An 18555-nucleotide genomic window follows, 5' to 3' on the forward strand; every position below is an offset into this window, starting at 1 on the left:
ACTTGAGACTCCAGCGCGCTGTCCGTCGCCAGAAGGAGCAGGCGGCTCGCCACCACAGTGAGGCTTCCATGTTTCATCCTGGTGATCGCGTCTGGCTCTCCACCAGGAACCTCCCACTCCGCCTGCCCTGCAAGAAGCTGCGCCCACAGTTTGTGGGGCCATTTAAGGTCCTCCGGAGGGTCAACGAGGTGACTTATAGGTTACAGCTTCCCACTAACTACCGGATCTCACCTTTTCATGTTTCTCTCCTCAGGCCGGTGGTTCCTGGTCCCCTGGATGAGGGGAAAATTCACAAATTCTACAGCACAATGGCAGAGTCATGTTTTAAGTGTAAAACTAATAGTGACTCAATAGTCCATGCTTTCTGGGAATGCTATAAAGTCCCGAAGTTGGGGGCGGAGCTAGAAAGTTGGCTGTCAGAAGTATTACAATGTAAACATACTTTTAGTCCATCTGTCTGCATATTTCAAGACATGGCATATGGGGATGTAATGAGATCCCGGATGGATTTGACGATTCTCTTCTCATCACTCATCTTGAAAAAACATATACTAAACACTTGGAAATCAATCAATCCCCAATAATTAACACAATTGTAAAATCTAATGATTTATTATTAAAATATTGAAAGTGCGTGGTCTACGGAGAGAAACAATATGGAGCAGTTTCAGGCGGAAAGTGATGTGGGTGTATGGGAGACGGGGGTATGTGCTAGTGGGTCTGGCCAGGTGTGATGTAGTTGATGTTTGTATGATGTTGTTGTTTGTATCTGTATGCTTTGTTTTGTTTATAAAAGATAAAATAACATCTTAAAAAAAAGGTACATTGAAGCTAGTTCTGGCTCGTGGTGGCCCAATGCGATATTATGACACTTTATGTTGGTGTTTCCTTTATTTTGGCAGTTACATGTACATCTTATCTGAAGTATTTACCTCATTATGTGAAGCAAATGTCTGTGAAAAACAGACTATAACCCACTAAGCACAAAACATTAATAAAAAAAAATGCAAATATGTAGTTTGGGTTGAAAAGAAGTTGAAAATATATACTGCTCAAAAAAATAAAGGGAACACTTAAACAACACATCCTAGATCTGAATGAAAGAAATAATCTTATTAAATACTTTTTTCTTTACATAGTTGAATGTGCTGACAACAAAATCACACAAAAATAATCAATGGAAATCCAATTTATCAACCCATGGAGGTCTGGAATTGGAGTCACACTCAAAATTAAAGTGGAAAACCACACTACAGGCTGATCCAACTTTGATGTAATGTCCTTAAAACAAGTCAAAATGAGGCTCAGTAGTGTGTGTGGCCTCCACGTGCCTGTATGACCTCCCTACAACGCCTGGGCATGCTCCTGATGAGGTGGCGGATGGACTCCTGAGGGATCTCCTCCCAGACCTGGACTAAAGCATCCGCCAACTCCTGGACAGTCTCTGGTGCAACGTGGCGTTGGTGGATGGAGCGAGACATGATGGCCCAGATGTGCTCAATTGGATTCAGGTCTGGGGAACGGGCGGGCCAGTCCATAGCATCAATGCCTTCCTCTTGCAGGAACTGCTGACACACTCCAGCCACATGAGGTCTAGCATTGTCTTGCATTAAGAGGAACCCAGGGCCAACCGCACCAGCATATGGTCTCACAAGGGGTCTGAGGATCTCATCTCGGTACCTAATGGCAGTCAGGCTACCTCTGGCGAGCACATGGAGGGCTGTGCGGCCCCCCAAAGAAATGCCACCCCACACCATGGTTGACCCACCGCCAAACTGGTCATGCTGGAGGATGTTGCAGGCAGCAGAACGTTCTCCACGGCGTCTCCAGACTCTGTCACGTCTGTCACATGTGCTCAGTGTGAACCTGCTTTCATCTGTGAAGAGCACAGGGCGCCAGTGGCGAATTTGCCAATCTTGGTGTTCTCTGGCAAATGCCAAACGTCCTGCATGGTGTTGGGCTGTAAGCACAACCCCCACCTGTGGACGTCGGGCCCTCATACCACCCTCATGGAGTCTGTTTCTGACCGTTTGAGCAGACACATGCACATTTGTGGCCTGCTGGAGGTCATTTTGCTGCTGGGTTGTTGCCCTCCTACGGCCTCCTCCACGTCTCCTGATGTACTGGCCTGTCTCCTGGTAGTGCCTCCATGCTCTGGACACTACGCTGACAGACACAGCAAACCTTCTTGCCACAGCTCGCATTGATGTGCCATCCTGGATGAGCCACTTGTGTGGGTTGTAGACTCCGTCTCATGCTACCACTAGAGTGAAAGCACCGCCAGCATTCAAAAGTGACCAAAACATCAGCCAGGAAGCATAGGAACTGAGAAGTGGTCTGTGGTCCCCACCTGCAGAACCACTCCTTTATCGGGGGTGTCTTGCTAATTGCCTATAATTTCCACCTGTTGTCTATTCCATTTGCACAACAGCATGTGAAATTTATTGTCAATCAGTGTTGCTTCCTAAGTGGACAGTTTGATTTCACAGAAGTGTGATTGACTTGGAGTTACATTGTGTTGTTTAAGTGTTCCCTTTATTTTTTTGAGCAGTGTATATTTCAACCAATTTCAGTGGGAAAGTATTTATAATCTAATATCAATCTGTAATCACCAGAGGGATGTACAACAAAGGAGAATCAATGAGTTAGCCAGCCATATTCTGAAATAATGATTATTATTTTTTGGCTTGAAATGTCAAATTGACTCAACAACCAAAAACACATACCTATGTTAAGCTTTCTTAATCAATAGTTATTTCTGGTTGTTTATCAAAGTTAGCTGGCTAACTCATTGATCCTAATATACCCATCTGGGCTGAGAGTGAAAACAAAACAAAGTACTACAGGGATCAAGATAACGTAGCTATGCTTGGGATTGGGACTTTTATTGTGTGTCGATGGATGTGTGTGTGTGTGTGTGCGTGCGTCTCTGTGTTTGTTTGAGTTCTTTGTCTCAGAGCATAAAGATTTGGACCACACTATAAAACATGACCTATCTGTACAAAATGTCTTAGCCACTGTGTTACAATGAATTGGGCAAATCCTTCATCAGTCCCTTATAGACTCCTCTCTCATTCATACCCTTCTCCTTAGCAGAGATGATCCATTTGGCTCACAAAAATCTAATCCCCTCTCAACTACTTCATGAAACCAAAACTGGGGCCCAAAAAACAACACCACCACCAAAAGTGAAACTAGAGCTGGAATGCCCCTTTCTTTTCTCCTTTTCTTCCCTGGAAGGCAATTTGTCTGTGAGGAGAGTACAGAGTCAAACTGCCTATCCTTACACAGTTGGAGGCAGCTACTCCACAGTAGTGCCGAGGCTGTTAGTCTGAAGTGTTAGCAGGTTAGCAGGTCCGTTGTGCACCCAGCGCTCAGAGTGAGAGGGGAACTTGGTTTTGGAACGAATATCACGTGAAATGTGAAAACAAAAATTTGGCGTTAGAACTTTTACACTGCTTTTTAACATACAATGCTCTCAGGATTTGAACTGCCATGGAGTGCATTAATCTCTCAGCAGTGCCACCAGGTACTGATTTGTTACCAAGAACATATATCCATACACTCTCAAAAATAAGAGTATGGTTACAATACAATGTTGCTCCCTGATTTACAAAAATATAAAAAAAGGTACACATAAGGCACATTCAGAAGTACACATTGGAATTCACATTGTACTGGTCGATACCTTTTAGAGTACATGTGCGGATAATCTAGTATAATGGTATGTTTCTACACAATATATTCAATATAAGGTACAATCATTACTGCACTTTGAAATGTAGGTGGAGTTGATGTGCTGGCTTGGGCTCATTACCATTTTTGGTGTAAAATATGTTGTATTGAGGCAACCGTCAGTGGAAATGTTATGTTATGTTGATTAAGGTTGAGCACCTGTTTTGACACTGTCAGTTCTGCAATCTTTGTATGAACTTGTGACAATGAAGAACTGCACTGATAAGATGTTACTGTGCATTTACCAGTAGCTTCATAGCAGCTGGTTCACAGAAAGTTAATGTTTAATTTTCTATAACTTACTGTCAACAAGTCAGTTATTGTCAATTTCACAGTAACTTACTCTAGCTAATCTGTCACACTTCCTGGCCTGATGGCAAGCAGGAAAGTGGATATTACAATGACATTGTGACTAGCTATAAAATAAATACTGTATGGCGCTTTAATATCACATGCACTTATGCCAGCCTTTAACAAGACTTGAGTACTGGCAGTGTAGAAACATATTGTTTATGAACAGAACACATTAACTGGGATAACATTCCCTCTCATGGGAGACCAAAAAAAGCTTACTGAATGCCATGCCTCCAATAAGCTACCTGTGCAGTATTCAGATAAACTGACGGTACTACAGTAGGCTGCCAATCAGCAAGTAATGTTGCATGTTGTCTATAGCCGCCATCCACATAGCTGATGTTTTGACGTGTCGGAGGTGGAACTGCGTTAGAGCTGTTCAATTCACAAGCGGCTCCCAGCGTTATACCTAAAGTGGACATTGTCATTGGCAGCACGGAGTCGCATTAAGAGAAATCCCATGCAGCCTCGTTTACAAGTTTGAATACTGGAATGTGAGAAGTAATCTACACCTCGATTAGGCTGATAGAAATCCTCATTATTTTGTCGAATGATTTTCAATTTAAGCGTCATTATTTCTATATAGCCTTCACTTTCTCATTCAGAACTTCTAACGCCAGTGGGAAGGGTGTAGCTTCGTGACAACAATCACAACGATTTGACAGCTCCAATGAAGTTCCACTTCTGGCACCGCCAAAACATTAGTTATGCGGTTGTCGGCTATCGCCGGTTAACTCTTGAACTGATTGAATCTAGGCCTTATTGAAATCAGAATACAGCAGCATACTGTAATTTTATAGAAATAACACCAAGTTTATTTTAAGCAAAGTGTTAAAAAGTATTCTTGGCAATATATGTATAGTCAATTGCCATTATGTCCACAGTCTTGGTGGCACAGCAGGAACTTCAGTTACCTAGCAACCAAGAGGTTGGGATTTCAAATCCCAAATTAGGTAATTAAATGTTTTTAATTTTTATAATATGTATTTATTTTTGTGTTTTTGAAATGTATTTACCTCAGTTTAATTTAGTTAATACTTTCTCAACCCTTTTTTTCTTAAAACTGCATTGTTGATTAAGGGCTTGTAAGTAAGCATTTCACTGTAAGGTCTACACCTGTTGTATTAGGCGCATGTGACAAATAAAATTAGATTTGATGTTGTTTCATGTTATCACATGTTGAAATTTTGCGTCCCAATGCTCTCATATGTTATCAAATTAACGTCACATTTTTTTTGTAAGGGGAGGCACATCTAAGCCACTTGGGCAGTGGAGACAGTGGTGTGTATAAATCTACATGTTATTCACATTGGGTCACAAAGCTGAAAGCTGGCAAAACAATAGCCTGTAAAACAAAGTTACAAGTGGTGGCATTTTAAATCGGAAGTTTACATACACCTTAGCCAAATACATTTAAACTCAGTTTTTCACAATTCCTGAGATTTAATCTGAATAAAAATGTCCTGTCTTAGGTCAGTTAGGATCACCACTTTATTTTAATTATGTGAAATGTCAGAATAATAGTAGAGAGAATGATTTATTTCAGCTTTTATTTCTTTCATCACATTCCCAGTGGAACAGAAGTTTACATACACTCAATTAGTATTTGGTAGCATTGCCTTTAAATTGTTGAACTTGGTCAAACGTTTCGGGTGGCCTTCCACAAGCTTCCCACAGAGCTGGTGACAGAGCTGGTGTAACTGAGTCAGGTTTGTAGGCCTCCTTGCTTGCACACACTTTTTCAGCTCTGCCCACACATTTTCTATTGAGGTCAGGGCTTTGTGATGGCCACTCCAATACCTTGACTTTGTTGTCCTTAAGCCATTTTGCCACAACTTTGGAAGTATGCTTGGGGTCATTGTCCATTTGGAAGGCCCATTTGCGACCAAGCTTTAACTTCCTGACTGATGTCTTGAGATGTTGCCACAATATATCCACATACTTTTCCTCCCTCACGATGCCATCTATTTTGTGAAGTGCACCAGTCCCTCCTGCAGCAAAGCACCCCCACAACATGATGCTGCCACCCCCGTGCTTCACGGTTGGGATGGTGTTCTTCGGCTTGCAAGCCTCCCCCTTTTTCCTCCAAACATAACAATGGTCATTATGGCGAAACAGTTCTATTTTTTTTTTCATCAGACCGGAGGATATTTCTCCAAAAAGTACGATCTTTGTCCCCATGTGCAGTTGCAAACCGTAGTCTGGCCTTTTTATGGCAGTTTTGGAGCAGTGGCTTCTTCCTTGCTGAGCGGCCTTTCAGGTTATGTCGATATAGGACTTGTTTTACTGTGGATATAGATACTTTTGTACCCGTTTCCTCCAGCAGCTTCACAAGGTCCTTTGCTGTTGTTCTGGGATTGATTTGCACTTTTCGCACCAAAATACGTTCATCTCTAGGAGACAGAACGCGTCTCCTTCCTGAGCGGTATGATGGCTGCATGGTCCCATGGTGTTTATACTTGCGTACTATTGTTTGTACAGATGAACATGGTACCTTCAGGCATTTGGAAATTGCTCCCAAGGATGAACCAGACTTGTGGAGGTCTACAATTCTTTTTCTGATGTCTTGGCTGATTTCTTTTGATTTTCTCATGATGTCAAGCAAAGAGGCACTGAGTTTGAAGGTAGGCCTTCAAATACATCCACAGGTACACCTCCAATTGACTCAAATTATGTCAATTAGCCTATCAGAAGCTTCTAAAGCCATGACGTCATTTACTGGAATTTTCCAGGCTGTTTAAAGGCACAGTCAACTTAGTGTATGTAAACTTCTGACCCACTGGAATTGTGATACAGTGAATTATAAGTGAAATAATCTGTCTGTAAACAATTGTTGGAAAAATTACTTGTGTCATGCACAAAGTAGATGTCCTAACCGACTTGCCAAAACTATAGTTTGTTAACAAGAAATTTGTGGAGTGGTTGAAAAACGAGTTTTAATGACTCCAACCTAAGTGTATGTAAACTTCCGACTTCAACTGTACATCAGTAATGTCTGGAAAGGAATACATGGAATGATACCATTCAATTTACTCCATTCCAACTATTATTATGAGCCGCCCTCCTCTCATCAGCCTCCACTAGTAGTCTCAGTGTCTCAATCATCAAAAATGGGTGAATATTCTTCTGCTACTGCTTGCATGGCCTTGAAAGGTGGACATGTGCATGGTCTTAGTTCATTGTTTATTCAGTCTAATGAAGCAAAGTCACGTCATGACACAGCCACATGAATGGGACTGTGGGGGGTCATGGCAGACATAGATGGAGTCCAACATTGAACCATCTCCCTATGATCAATCACGCTGTGTCCTCCTCATAAACGCTCTCACCACATTAACCTGCTTACTGAGCCTTCAGACAGCAATAAAAACACATTAGCACTAGGAGATAGAAGATTAATTGAATGACCGTGTGGACCCAGACCACGCTATCCCTTTTAGCACCACATTACTGACAATACAGTGTCACAGGGCCACAGCCATCCTCTCACCTGGCTAATGTGTCTAGCAAGGCTAATCAGCACATATACTGAGGTTGTGTCCCAAATAGCACCCTTTTCCATACGGCTCAAGTCAAAAGTTGTGCGCTATGTAGGGAATAGGGTGCCATTGGCGATGCAGCCTGATTCATTCTGCCAGATTCAAAGGGAGAAAGAGCCTATTTCTCATCCTGATTTTAAATGGAGGATAAGGAGTGTCCTGTCCTCTTAGAGTTGCCTCTGCAGTGAGACAGTACGGTACATCCCTATTGTCCCTTATCTTATCACTTAGCCGCGGCTAATCGACTTAGCGTTTTCTGCCATGCTCCATGTTTCCCAAGGTTAAAGGACACACGCACTGATGGATCTGATAGAAATTACACTAAAAACAAGCCCAAAGCTAGGACACGATGCAGAGAGATGATGGGTTCAATGTAGAGTGGATGAGATGCACTAAATATGAAATACTAAATACACAGCTAGCATTGCTTAAAATATTTTTGTTGTTGGTATTTTCAGATTTTATTGAACAGATAGTGAGAGTAGATGACATTGGGGGAAGATAGAGGTTGTGTCAAAGGCCTTTAAGCCAGATGCAGTTTAGTTTAGCCTACTCAAACACCCGGCCCAAACAGAGAGGGATGCTATGTTAACTAGCTGGCTATGGCTATCCAACACTGGAACTCTTCCAAGTCAAGGTAAGCTTTTGGTTTTATAAATGTATTGCCACTGGGGCTCGCCGGTGTAACTGCTAAACTGCTTGCTGAATGTACACTGTACTGCATGATTGTAGTGGGTTTACTAACACGTTAGTTGTAGTAGCTATGTTGACTAGACTATGACGTTAGCTAATATGGTGACAACGATGTAGGCTGTGTGTAGAGGTTAGCGGTTATCATATTAAGGTTTGGCTTGGAAAGTTTTTTTGTGCCTGGTCACAGACAGCTGATGTGTTGTGCACTGAAGTCCAAAAAGGTCAGAGGAGGAGCGAGCGTAGATGCGAGAAGGAATTATACAACGATCAAAGGGATCATACTGTTTGTATGTGGATGCTATGAAAGTGAACTGTGTTTGTGTGTGAGATCAGGGGTGTATTCATTCTGCCGATTCTGTTGAAAAACTTTTCTTATGGAGAAGCAAATGGAACAAAACGGGGATAAACATACCTGAATTTGTCCAGTAGAAACTAATGATTACACCCTAGATCAGCTAGATGCAGGCAAGAGTTTGTAAGGAGGTATTGAATATGTCAACGTCTGTCACCTTGACTACACAAATTTCTCTCGACCTGTAAACTTTGTAAACTTTCATTCATAGGATGTAGCAACCTCATGATGGGTATAGGGAACATTTGAGTATTATGTAGTAGCCTAAACCTATCGATGTTACATTGAGCTGGGTGAATGGAATATGATTGACACTCATCCAATATGCTGTAATAGAAATAAGGCCATGCTCAGACAAACAATGTGCATCCTTTTAATTAAACGGCACCGACCGCCACTGTTCCAGGTAATACCCTTTTTGGTTCCAGGTAGAACCCTTTTGGTTTCATGTAGATCTCTCTGTGGAAAGGGTTCTACATGGAACTAAAAAGGGTTCTTCAAAGGGTTCTCCTATGGGGAGCGCTGAATAACCCTTTTAGGTTCTAGATAGCACCTTTTTTCCCTAAGAGTGAAGATGTGTGCTAAACCTGCGGCCACCACGGGAGGTTGGTGGCACCTTAACTGGGGAGGACGGCCACATGGTAGTGGCTGGAGCGGAATTATGTGGTTTCCATGTGTTTGATGCCATTCCATTCGCTCCGTTCCAGCCTATATTATGGGCCGTCCTTCCCTCAGCAACCTCCACTGGTGGCCACAGCTACCATTACTTTAGACACCCTCTCCATATTGCAGTCCCATGGCTTGGATACTGTGTACGTGAGACTGGTTTGTGGTTGTAATCTCTCACATGCACACTGTGCACCTCGCGACAACATGGTGTGGTTTGGGCTGCAGCAGCCTTTGGCTGTTTGTGGTTTCAGTATGTTCTCAAGATCATCACATTGGCTCGTTCCCTCCCTTTTGGCTTTCACCTTAAGTCCAAATCCCTTCCCAGCACGCTTCCCACACAGTGAATGCATCCCAAATAACACCCTATTCCCTACATAGTGCACTACGTTTGACCAGAGCCCTATGAGCCCTGGTCAAAAGTAGTGCACTACACAAGAAAAAGTGTGCCATTTGGGACGAACCCTGTGAAACAGACCTGGTTTCTCCAAAATTAAAATGTGCATGCAGAGATGTTCTCTTGTCTGGCTGATACCCCAGGTTTCTGGGAAGAGGCTGTGCCACAAGTCAGCAAGTGAGATAGGCAATGTTTGAGCAATGAAAGGACGATAAGAGATTTCCAATTCCTCTCCAGCAGGAAATTAAATATTTGAGTGCTTCACTCTGGAATTGATAGAGTCGGGACTCATTTTGGAATTCAAATGTCACTCTCTCACACTCAAAGACGCACACACACAAACTAAACACCGTGTGGGTGAAGCTATACAGCAGAAAACTTTAATATTTTAAAAAAAGAACATTTAAATTGTCAAAACATTAAAAACATGACATTGTCTAACAACACCGCTCCCTCTACACAAGCATCCCGAGTGCGTGCATAAGCTCCCATTAGGCCTACAGAAATACATGTGTATAAAAATGTATCTAACTGATGGGATACATAAGCTACATTCCTTGCCAAAGGATGACAGTATTATCACAAATTCAAAATGGACTGGTTGATTGAAGTAGGGAAATATGTGTTCCAACAACGAGCTGCAGTCTTGGAATAATTTCATCCCGTCTATTTTACGCTTAGGCTACTTTGCGAACAGCTAGTGCCATTTAGAATTGGTTAGCCTAGGGCTAGGATATAACCCCCTAAACATAGACAGGTTCAACATTGAAAATATGCAAACACATTTGTTTGATAAAGACCATGAACATATTTTCATCCAGAATCATTAAGACTAGGCCTACTCACCAAACAGATGGTGTGGCCGTAATTCATCACCATGCAGTATTCAATGTGGAATTGTCCACTAAGAAAATTATTCATTTAGAAAATTCCAAATAAACTAAATCAAACATCTGCATATCGAAAAGAAGACAGATTTTGTTGAAAAATAAAAATAAAACACTAACATATCCCCCTGAGTCAATACATGTTAGAATCACCTTTGGCAGCGATTACAGCGATTACAGCTGTGAATCTTTCTGGGTAAGTCTCTAAGAGCTTTTCACACCTGGATTGTACAATATTTCTTCAAGCTCTGTAAACTTGGTTGTTGATCATTGCTAGACAGCCATTTTCAAATCTTGCCATGGATTTTCAAGCCGATCTAAGTCAAAACTGTAACTAGGCCACTCGGGAACATTTAACGTCGTCTTGGTAAGCAACTCCAGTGTATATTTGGCCTTGCGTTTTAGGTTATTGTCGTGCTGAAAGTGAATTTGTCTCCCAGTGTCTGTTGGAAAGCAGACAAAACCAGGTTTTCTTCTAGGATTTTGCCTGTGCTTAGCTGTTTTCTCTTAAACTCACAAATTCTTGCCGATGACAAGCATACCCATAACATGATGCAGCCACCACCATGCTTGAAAATATGAAGAGTGGCACTCAGTGATGTGTTGTGTTAGATTTGCCCCAAACATAATGCTTTGTATTCCGGACATAAAGTTGATTTCTTTGCCAATTCTTTAGCAGTTTTACTTTAGTGCCTTATTGCAAACAGTTTTTGAATATTTGTATTATGTATAGGCTTCCTTCTTTTCCTTATGTCAATTAGGTTAGTATTGTGGAGAAACTACAATGTTGTTGATCCATCCTCAGTTTTCTCCTATCACAGCCATTAAACCCTGTAACTGTTTTAAAGTCACCATTGGCCTCATGGTGAAATCCCTGAGTGGTTTCCTTCCTCTACAGATACGCCTGTATCTTTTTAGTGACTGGGTGTGTTGATACACCATCCAAAGTGTAATTAATACCTTCACCATGCCCAAAAGGATATTCAATGTAATTTTGTTTTTGTTTTACCCATCTACCAATAGGTGCCCTTCTTTGCGAAGCATTGGAAAACCTCCCTGGTCTTTGTGGTAGAATCTGTGTTTAAAATTCACTGCTTGACTGAGGGACCTTACAGATAATTGTATGTGTGGGGTACAGAGATGAGGTAGTCATTCAAAAACCATGTAGAACACTATTATTACACATGCAACTTATTATGTGACTTGTTAAAACCTCTTGGGGCTAGGGGGCAGTATTTTCACGGCTGGATGAAAAACGTACCCAATTTAAACAGGTTACTACTCTGGCCCAGAAAATAGAATATGCATATTATTAGTAGATTTGGATAGAAATACGCTGAAGTTTCTAAAACTGTTTGAATGGTGTCTGTGAGTATAACAGAACTCATATGGCAGGCAAAAACCTGAGAAAAATTGAATCAGGAAGTGGGAGAAATTACAAATTTAGTTTTTCTTTTGAATCCCTTGAAAAACTACAGTGACAAAGTGGTTGCATAAAGGAGTAGATTATCTCTAATTCTTTAAATAATTGTTATAAATTTTGTCAACGTTTATGAGTTCTTCTGTAAATTAAATGTGCCTATTCACCGGAAGTTATGGGGAGAAAACATTTTCTGATGTAGAAATTGGGTTTTTGGATATAAATATGAACTTGATCGAACAAAAAATGCATGTATTGTCTAACATGATGTCCTAGGAGTGTCATCTGATGAAGATTGTCAAAGGTTAGTGCTTAATTTTAGCTGTATATCTGGTTTTGTGATGGCTATCCGTGCTTGGAAAATGGCTTATTTTTAATTTTTTTTGCTAATGTGCTATCCTAAAATAATCTAATGTTTTGCTTTCACCGTAAAGCCTTTTTGAAATCGGACAATGTGATTGGATTAACGAGTAGAGTATCTTTAACCTGTTAGGGCTAGGGGGCAGTATTGACACGGCCGGATAAAAAACGTACCCGATTTAATCTGGTTACTACTCCTGCCCAGTAACTAGAATATGCATATAATTATTGGCTTTGGATAGAAAATACCCTAAAGTTTCTAAAACTGTTTGAATGGTGTCTGTGAGTATAACAGAACTCATATGGCAGGCCAAAACCTGAGAAGATTCCATGCAGGAAGTGACCTGTCTGACAAGTAGTTGTTCATCTTGGCTCTTTTTATTGAAGACTGAGGATCTTTGCTATAACGTGACACTTCCTACGGCTCCCATAGGCTCTCAGAGCCCGGGAAAAAGCTGAACGATATCAAGGCAGCCTCTGGCTGAAACACATTATCGCATTTGGCAAGTGGCCGATCAGAGTACTATGGGCTTAGGCGCGTGCCCGAGTCGACCCCATGCTTTATTTTCTTTCGTCTGTTTACCTAAACGCAGATTCCCGGTCGGAATATTATCGCTTTTTTATGAGAAAAATGGCATAAAAATTGATTTTAAACAGCGGTTGACATGCTTCGAAGTACGGTAATGGAATATTTAGACATTTTTTGTCAGGAATTGCGCCATGCTCGTCACCCTTATTTACCCTTTCGGATAGTGTCTTGAACGCACGAACAAAACACCGCTATTTGGATATAACAATGGATTCTTTGGGACCAAACCAACATTTGTTATTGAAGTAGAAGTCCTGGGAGTGCATTCTGACGAAGACAGCAAAGGTAATAACATTTTTCTTATAGTAAATCTGACTTTGGTGAGTGCTAAACTTGCTGGGTGTCTAAATAGCTAGCCCTGTGATGCCGGGCTATCTACTGAGAATATTGCAAAATGTGCTTTCACCGAAAAGCTATTTTAAAATCGGACATATCGAGTGCATAGAGGAGTTCTGTATCTATAATTCTTAAAATAATTGTTATGCTTTTTGTGAACGTTTATCGTGAGTAATTTAGTAAATTCACCGGCAGTGTTCGGTGGGAATGCTAGTCACATGCTAGTCACATGCTAATGTAAAAAGCTGGTTTTTGATATAAATATGAACTTGATTGAACAAAACATGCATGTATTGTATAACATAATTTCCTAGGGTTGTCATCTGATGAAGATCATCAAAGGTTAGTGCTGCATTTAGCTGTGGTTTGGGTTTATGTGACATTATATGCTAGCTTGAAAAATGGGTGTCTGATTATTTCTGGCTGGGTACTCTGCTGACATAATCTAATGTTTTGCTTTCGTTGTAAAGCCTTTTTGAAATCGGACAGTGTGGTTAGATTAACGAGAGTCTTGTCTTTAAAATGGTGTAAAATAGTCATATGTTTGAAAAATTGAAGTTTTTGCATTTTTGAGGTATTTGAATAACGCGCCACGGGATTACACTGGCTGTTGAGTAGGTGGGACGCAAGCGTCCCACCTAGCCCATAGAGGTTAAAATGCCGTATAATATTTGAATTTTATTTTAGAGATATTATTTTTTTTAATTTCGCCCCGTGCTATCTCACTGGTTGTTGTCCAACCAATCCCTTTAGCGGGATTGTATCTCGAAGGGGTCCTCAAGAGGCTAAGCAACCTTTTACTCCTAAACTTATTTAGGCTTGCCATAACAAAGGGGTTGAATGCTTATTGACTGAAGACATAATTACATTTTTTTTAAAATTTTTATTTCCACTTTAACATTATGGGGTATTGTGTGCAGGCCAGTGACACAAAATCTCAATTTATTCCATTTTAAATTCAGGCTATAACCCAACAAAATGTGGAAAAAGTCAAGAGGCGTGAATACCCCTGTGTCCCAAATGGCAAACATACTATGGGCCCTGGTCAAATGTAGTCCACTATAGGGAATAGGATGCCATTTGGGACACAACTACAGTGCCTTCAGAAAGTATTCACACCCATTGACTTTTTCCACATTTTGATGTGTTGTACCGTGAATTTAAAATGTATTAAATTGAGATTTTAGACACCATGATTGATCAGTCCCATCCAGAAGCTTGGTACAGAGCCATTTCAATCAGCCTCTGGATGAGGTGCTTCAATGAGCCGCTCCTTCCCTTGGCCTGTCCTCCCCAGAAATCAAAAAGCGATCTGCTTTCTGGAGCAAGCAATCTGTCAGCCATAAATACACAGACCGCAGCCTTGTAAACATACCCCGTATACTCTACACAACATGCAGCAGCACAGAGAAACACAACTGTCAACAGTCAAAGGATCTAGGAAGGAAAAGAGAGGCTTACCTCCATTGTCTTTGAGATGCAGAGCAATCTTGGTGTCATCTGTGGAAGAGAGAGAGAGAGAAAGAGACGCAGAGAGAGAGACAGAGAGAAATAAAGATAGAGGGAGAGACAGAAGCAGAGAAAGGGATGAGTTATAGAGGGTCAGAAAAAGGTTTGTCTGTGATTTGTGTTATCCTTACAGCCGTAGATTTACATATAGAGTCCCTATGTCTATTATACAGCAGAGAGCTGTCTGCCTGCCAACAACAACTATTGATCTTAACACTGGTGAAGAATGTCAATCAAATATTCGGAAATAATCATCACTGACAATTATTACACAGGTTTATAGCAAATTTTTTTTTTTTGACCATTATTTCATATACGGATAATCTTGGGTTAAAAGTGAATTTTCTCCACTTAATTTGCAATGAAAATGAATGTTTTGGATAAAATGCTTCTCCCATGCATAATTCAACAGCTAAAATGCAGTCTGGGGTTAAGCAACTATGAAACATGTAAATTCACTGTGACCCACTTCTCTGAGAGAGGGGTGATATGAATTTACACACCTCATAGGATCCATATTATGCTAATTTGCCATATACATGAGCCTGTGAAACGCTATGCGTGCTATTCCACCATATCAAAACTAGAAAGAGCTTTGAAATGGGGTCTCAACTGAGTAAATCTATTTCAAAGGCTTTTTTTCATTTACATTTCCAAGATCAAAGATCATTTAATGCCTGCAACCATTTCCTAGTCTAAGAAATGTCACGGCCTATGCGATAAGGTGTATGAGGGCAAGGCAGGAAATCAAATTCAATGACCAATCCCGTGCCAGTGAGAGCAGTAAGAGAGGGAGGGAAGGGGAGAAGAAGGAGAAAGGGGGGATTGGGAACAGGAGAGGGAAGTGATGGGTTCTCACACCTCCTAGTAACAGAGTTCTCCCTCGCTCCCTCCCTCCCTCCCCTAGTAGCACGTGCCTCTGAACCGCCAAGCTGAGAGAACTGGGTCGGAGGGAGAAACTGATCCTCTGTGCGTGTCAGGAATTGTGAGGGTCTCTGTGTGTCACACAGAACCCCTGACTTTTTTCATGCTAACACACCCACACATCGCTGGGGTTTGTTTTGCCTCTCAGCTGGATCTCTCTCACACTCCTCTCCACCTCTCTCCAGCGTTCAAGGCATCTGTGGTCATATCATCACCTCATCCACCTCATTGAGTGAAGGTCTTAAAGGGGCAAACTGGTATAGGTACATAAATGTTTTGACTTTTGAAGAATATAATTTATTAATGCCTCATGAGTTTTGCTGTTTTTCTAATCCCAGATTGCCCGTTTAACATTGGCTGAGAGAAATTGGCATTTCCATGCAATCTCTACCAAGAAGAAAATTGGGAGTATAAAAGAGAAAAGGTCAAGGACTGAAACACTGAATGTAAGACAGAGATTAGGAGAATGAAAAAATAAATCCTACAATTTGTAATTTAGAAGTCAGAAAAGTGGAGCTGGATGCCATTGATGTTTGTGTAGTGGGTAGTACTCAGAGCCAAAACCTTAGGCATCTGCTTTAGAGATCACCACATAGTGGAGCTGGATCCAGACCCATTTAACCCAGAACCACCGGGCACCAGTTCTACAGAACAGGAACCAGAAATCATATGTTAACTCACCATTCCAACCACTGCCTAAGACACCGTTAAACACCACTCTGCAAGTTTAGACTCTGCAAGTTTAGACTCCCTACAGGTTTAGACTCCATTTTTTACATCAATTCTACAAGCCTGGGAAACCAAAGAGCACCTTACCATATTAACTATTATTGTCTGAGAGCGTACTCAATTATTCTGCCCATTCCATTCCACTTCACAATTCCACTTCACTTCCCTCGATTTATCAATCTAGCTAACCTCCCTCCCTTGTGGTCGCAGATTCATACAGTGATGCATTCCTATAAAACATCATCAGTCATCTGCACGCATTAATAAGATGAATAAAGATGGCGTCGGAGATGAAGGATGATGTTTTACGTGTTCCTAACTAGTTGTGTTTTTTTGTTTGTTTCTTTGCGTTGTTTGTAACTTAAGTTTTAACTTATTTTGCACATCATGTTGCTGTAACCGTCTCTTATGACCAAAAATAAATTCTGGACATCAGAACTGCGATTACTCACCACAAACTGGCAGAATCCTTTATTTCCTTTAAGGAGTCCAACGTGAATGACATACTGCTTTCCCGGGAACAGGCCCAGATCCCTGTCATTTGCGTGAAGAGAAGGCGGAGAAAAAGGGGCTGGAGGGTGGGCTGCCTTCTGAGAATTCGTAGGCGATTGAATAATCCCCACTTCCTTCCATTCTTCTAGCAAACGTGCAATCTTTGGAAAATAAAATTGATGACCTACGCAGAAGATTAAACTACCAACGGGACATTCAAAACTGAAATATCTTATACTTCACGGAGTCGTGGCTGAAGGACGACACTATCAACATACAGCTGGCTGGTCATACGCTGTATCGGCAGCGTATAACGGTCTACATACCACCACAGACTGATGCTGGCATGAGTTGTATTCCGTCATAAGCAAACAGGAAAACTCTCACCCAAAGGCGGCGCTCCTAGTGGCCGGGGACTTTAATGTAGGGAAACTTAAATCCGTCTTACCAAATTTCTATCAGCATGTTAAATGTGCAATCAGAGGGAAAAAAACTCTGGACCACCTTTACTCCACACACAGAGACGCATATAAATCTCTCCCTCACTCTCCATTTGGCAAATCTGACCATAATTCTATCCTTCTGATACCTGCTTACAAGCAAAAATTAAAGCAGGAAGCAGCAGTGACTCAATCAATAAAAAAAAGTGGTCAGATGAACCAGATGCTAAACTACAGGACTGCTTTGCTAGCACAGACTGGAATATGTTCCGGGATTCCTCCGATGGCATTGAGTACACCACATCAGTCATTGGCTTCATCATTAAGTGCATCGATGATGTCATCCCCACAGTGACCGTACGTACGTACCCCAACCAGAAGCCATGGATTACAGGCAACATCCGCACTGAGCTAAAGGCTAGACCTGCCGTTTTCAAGGAGCGGAACTCTAACCCGGAAGCTTATAAGAAATCCTGCTATGACCTCCGACAAACCATCAAACAGGCAAAGCGTCAATACAGGACTAAGAATGAATCGCACTACACCGGCTCTGACACTCGTCGGATGCGGTAGGGCTTGCAAGCCATTACAGACTACAAAGGGAAGCACAGCCAAGAGCTGCCCAGTGACACAAACCTTCCAGACGAGCTAAACTACTTTTATGCTCGCTTCGAGGCAAATAACATGCATGAGAGCACCAGCTGTTCCGGAAGACTGTGTGATCACGCTCTCCGCAGCCGATGTGAGTAAGACCTTTAAACAGGTCAACATTCACAAGGCCGCAGGGCCAGACGGATTACCAGGATGTGTACTGCGAGCATGGGCTGGCAAGTGTCTTCACTGACATTTTCAGTGTCTCCCTGTCTGAGTCTGTTAAATCAACATGTTTTAAGCAAATCACCATAGTCCCTGTGCCCAAGCGCATTAAGGCAACCTGCCTAAATGACTACCGACTTGTAGCACTCACGTCTGTAGCCATGAAGTGCTTTGAAAGGCTGGTCATGGCTCACACTTATCACCATCATCCCAGACACCCTAGACCCACTCCAATTTGCATACCACCCTAACAGATCCATAGATGATGCAATCTCTATTGCACTCCACACTACCCTTTCCCACCTGGACAAAAGGAA

At 41.7% G+C, this 18555-nt stretch overlaps 1 protein-coding gene across 2 annotated transcripts in view; it reads right to left on the reverse strand.

Annotated features, from left to right (window-relative positions):
• Positions 1-18555, reverse strand: part of LOC106590128 (plexin domain-containing protein 2) — a 192421-nt gene that overhangs the window by 12921 nt on the left and 160945 nt on the right. The window contains exons 12-13 of one of the 2 annotated variants that reach the window (XM_045710524.1): positions 14790-14828; positions 14439-14661 (exon numbers count right to left, since the gene is read on the reverse strand). In XM_045710524.1, coding sequence (XP_045566480.1) covers positions 14588-14661; positions 14790-14828 — 113 coding nt within the window. In that variant the 3' untranslated portion in view covers positions 14439-14587. Of the gene's footprint in view, positions 1-14438; positions 14662-14789; positions 14829-18555 lie in introns of those variants that run through there. The other variant, XM_014180733.2, reaches the window with a different exon arrangement.

Source organism: Salmo salar, chromosome ssa29 (genome assembly GCF_905237065.1).
Source record: "Salmo salar chromosome ssa29, Ssal_v3.1, whole genome shotgun sequence".
Taxonomy (NCBI): domain Eukaryota; kingdom Metazoa; phylum Chordata; class Actinopteri; order Salmoniformes; family Salmonidae; genus Salmo; species Salmo salar.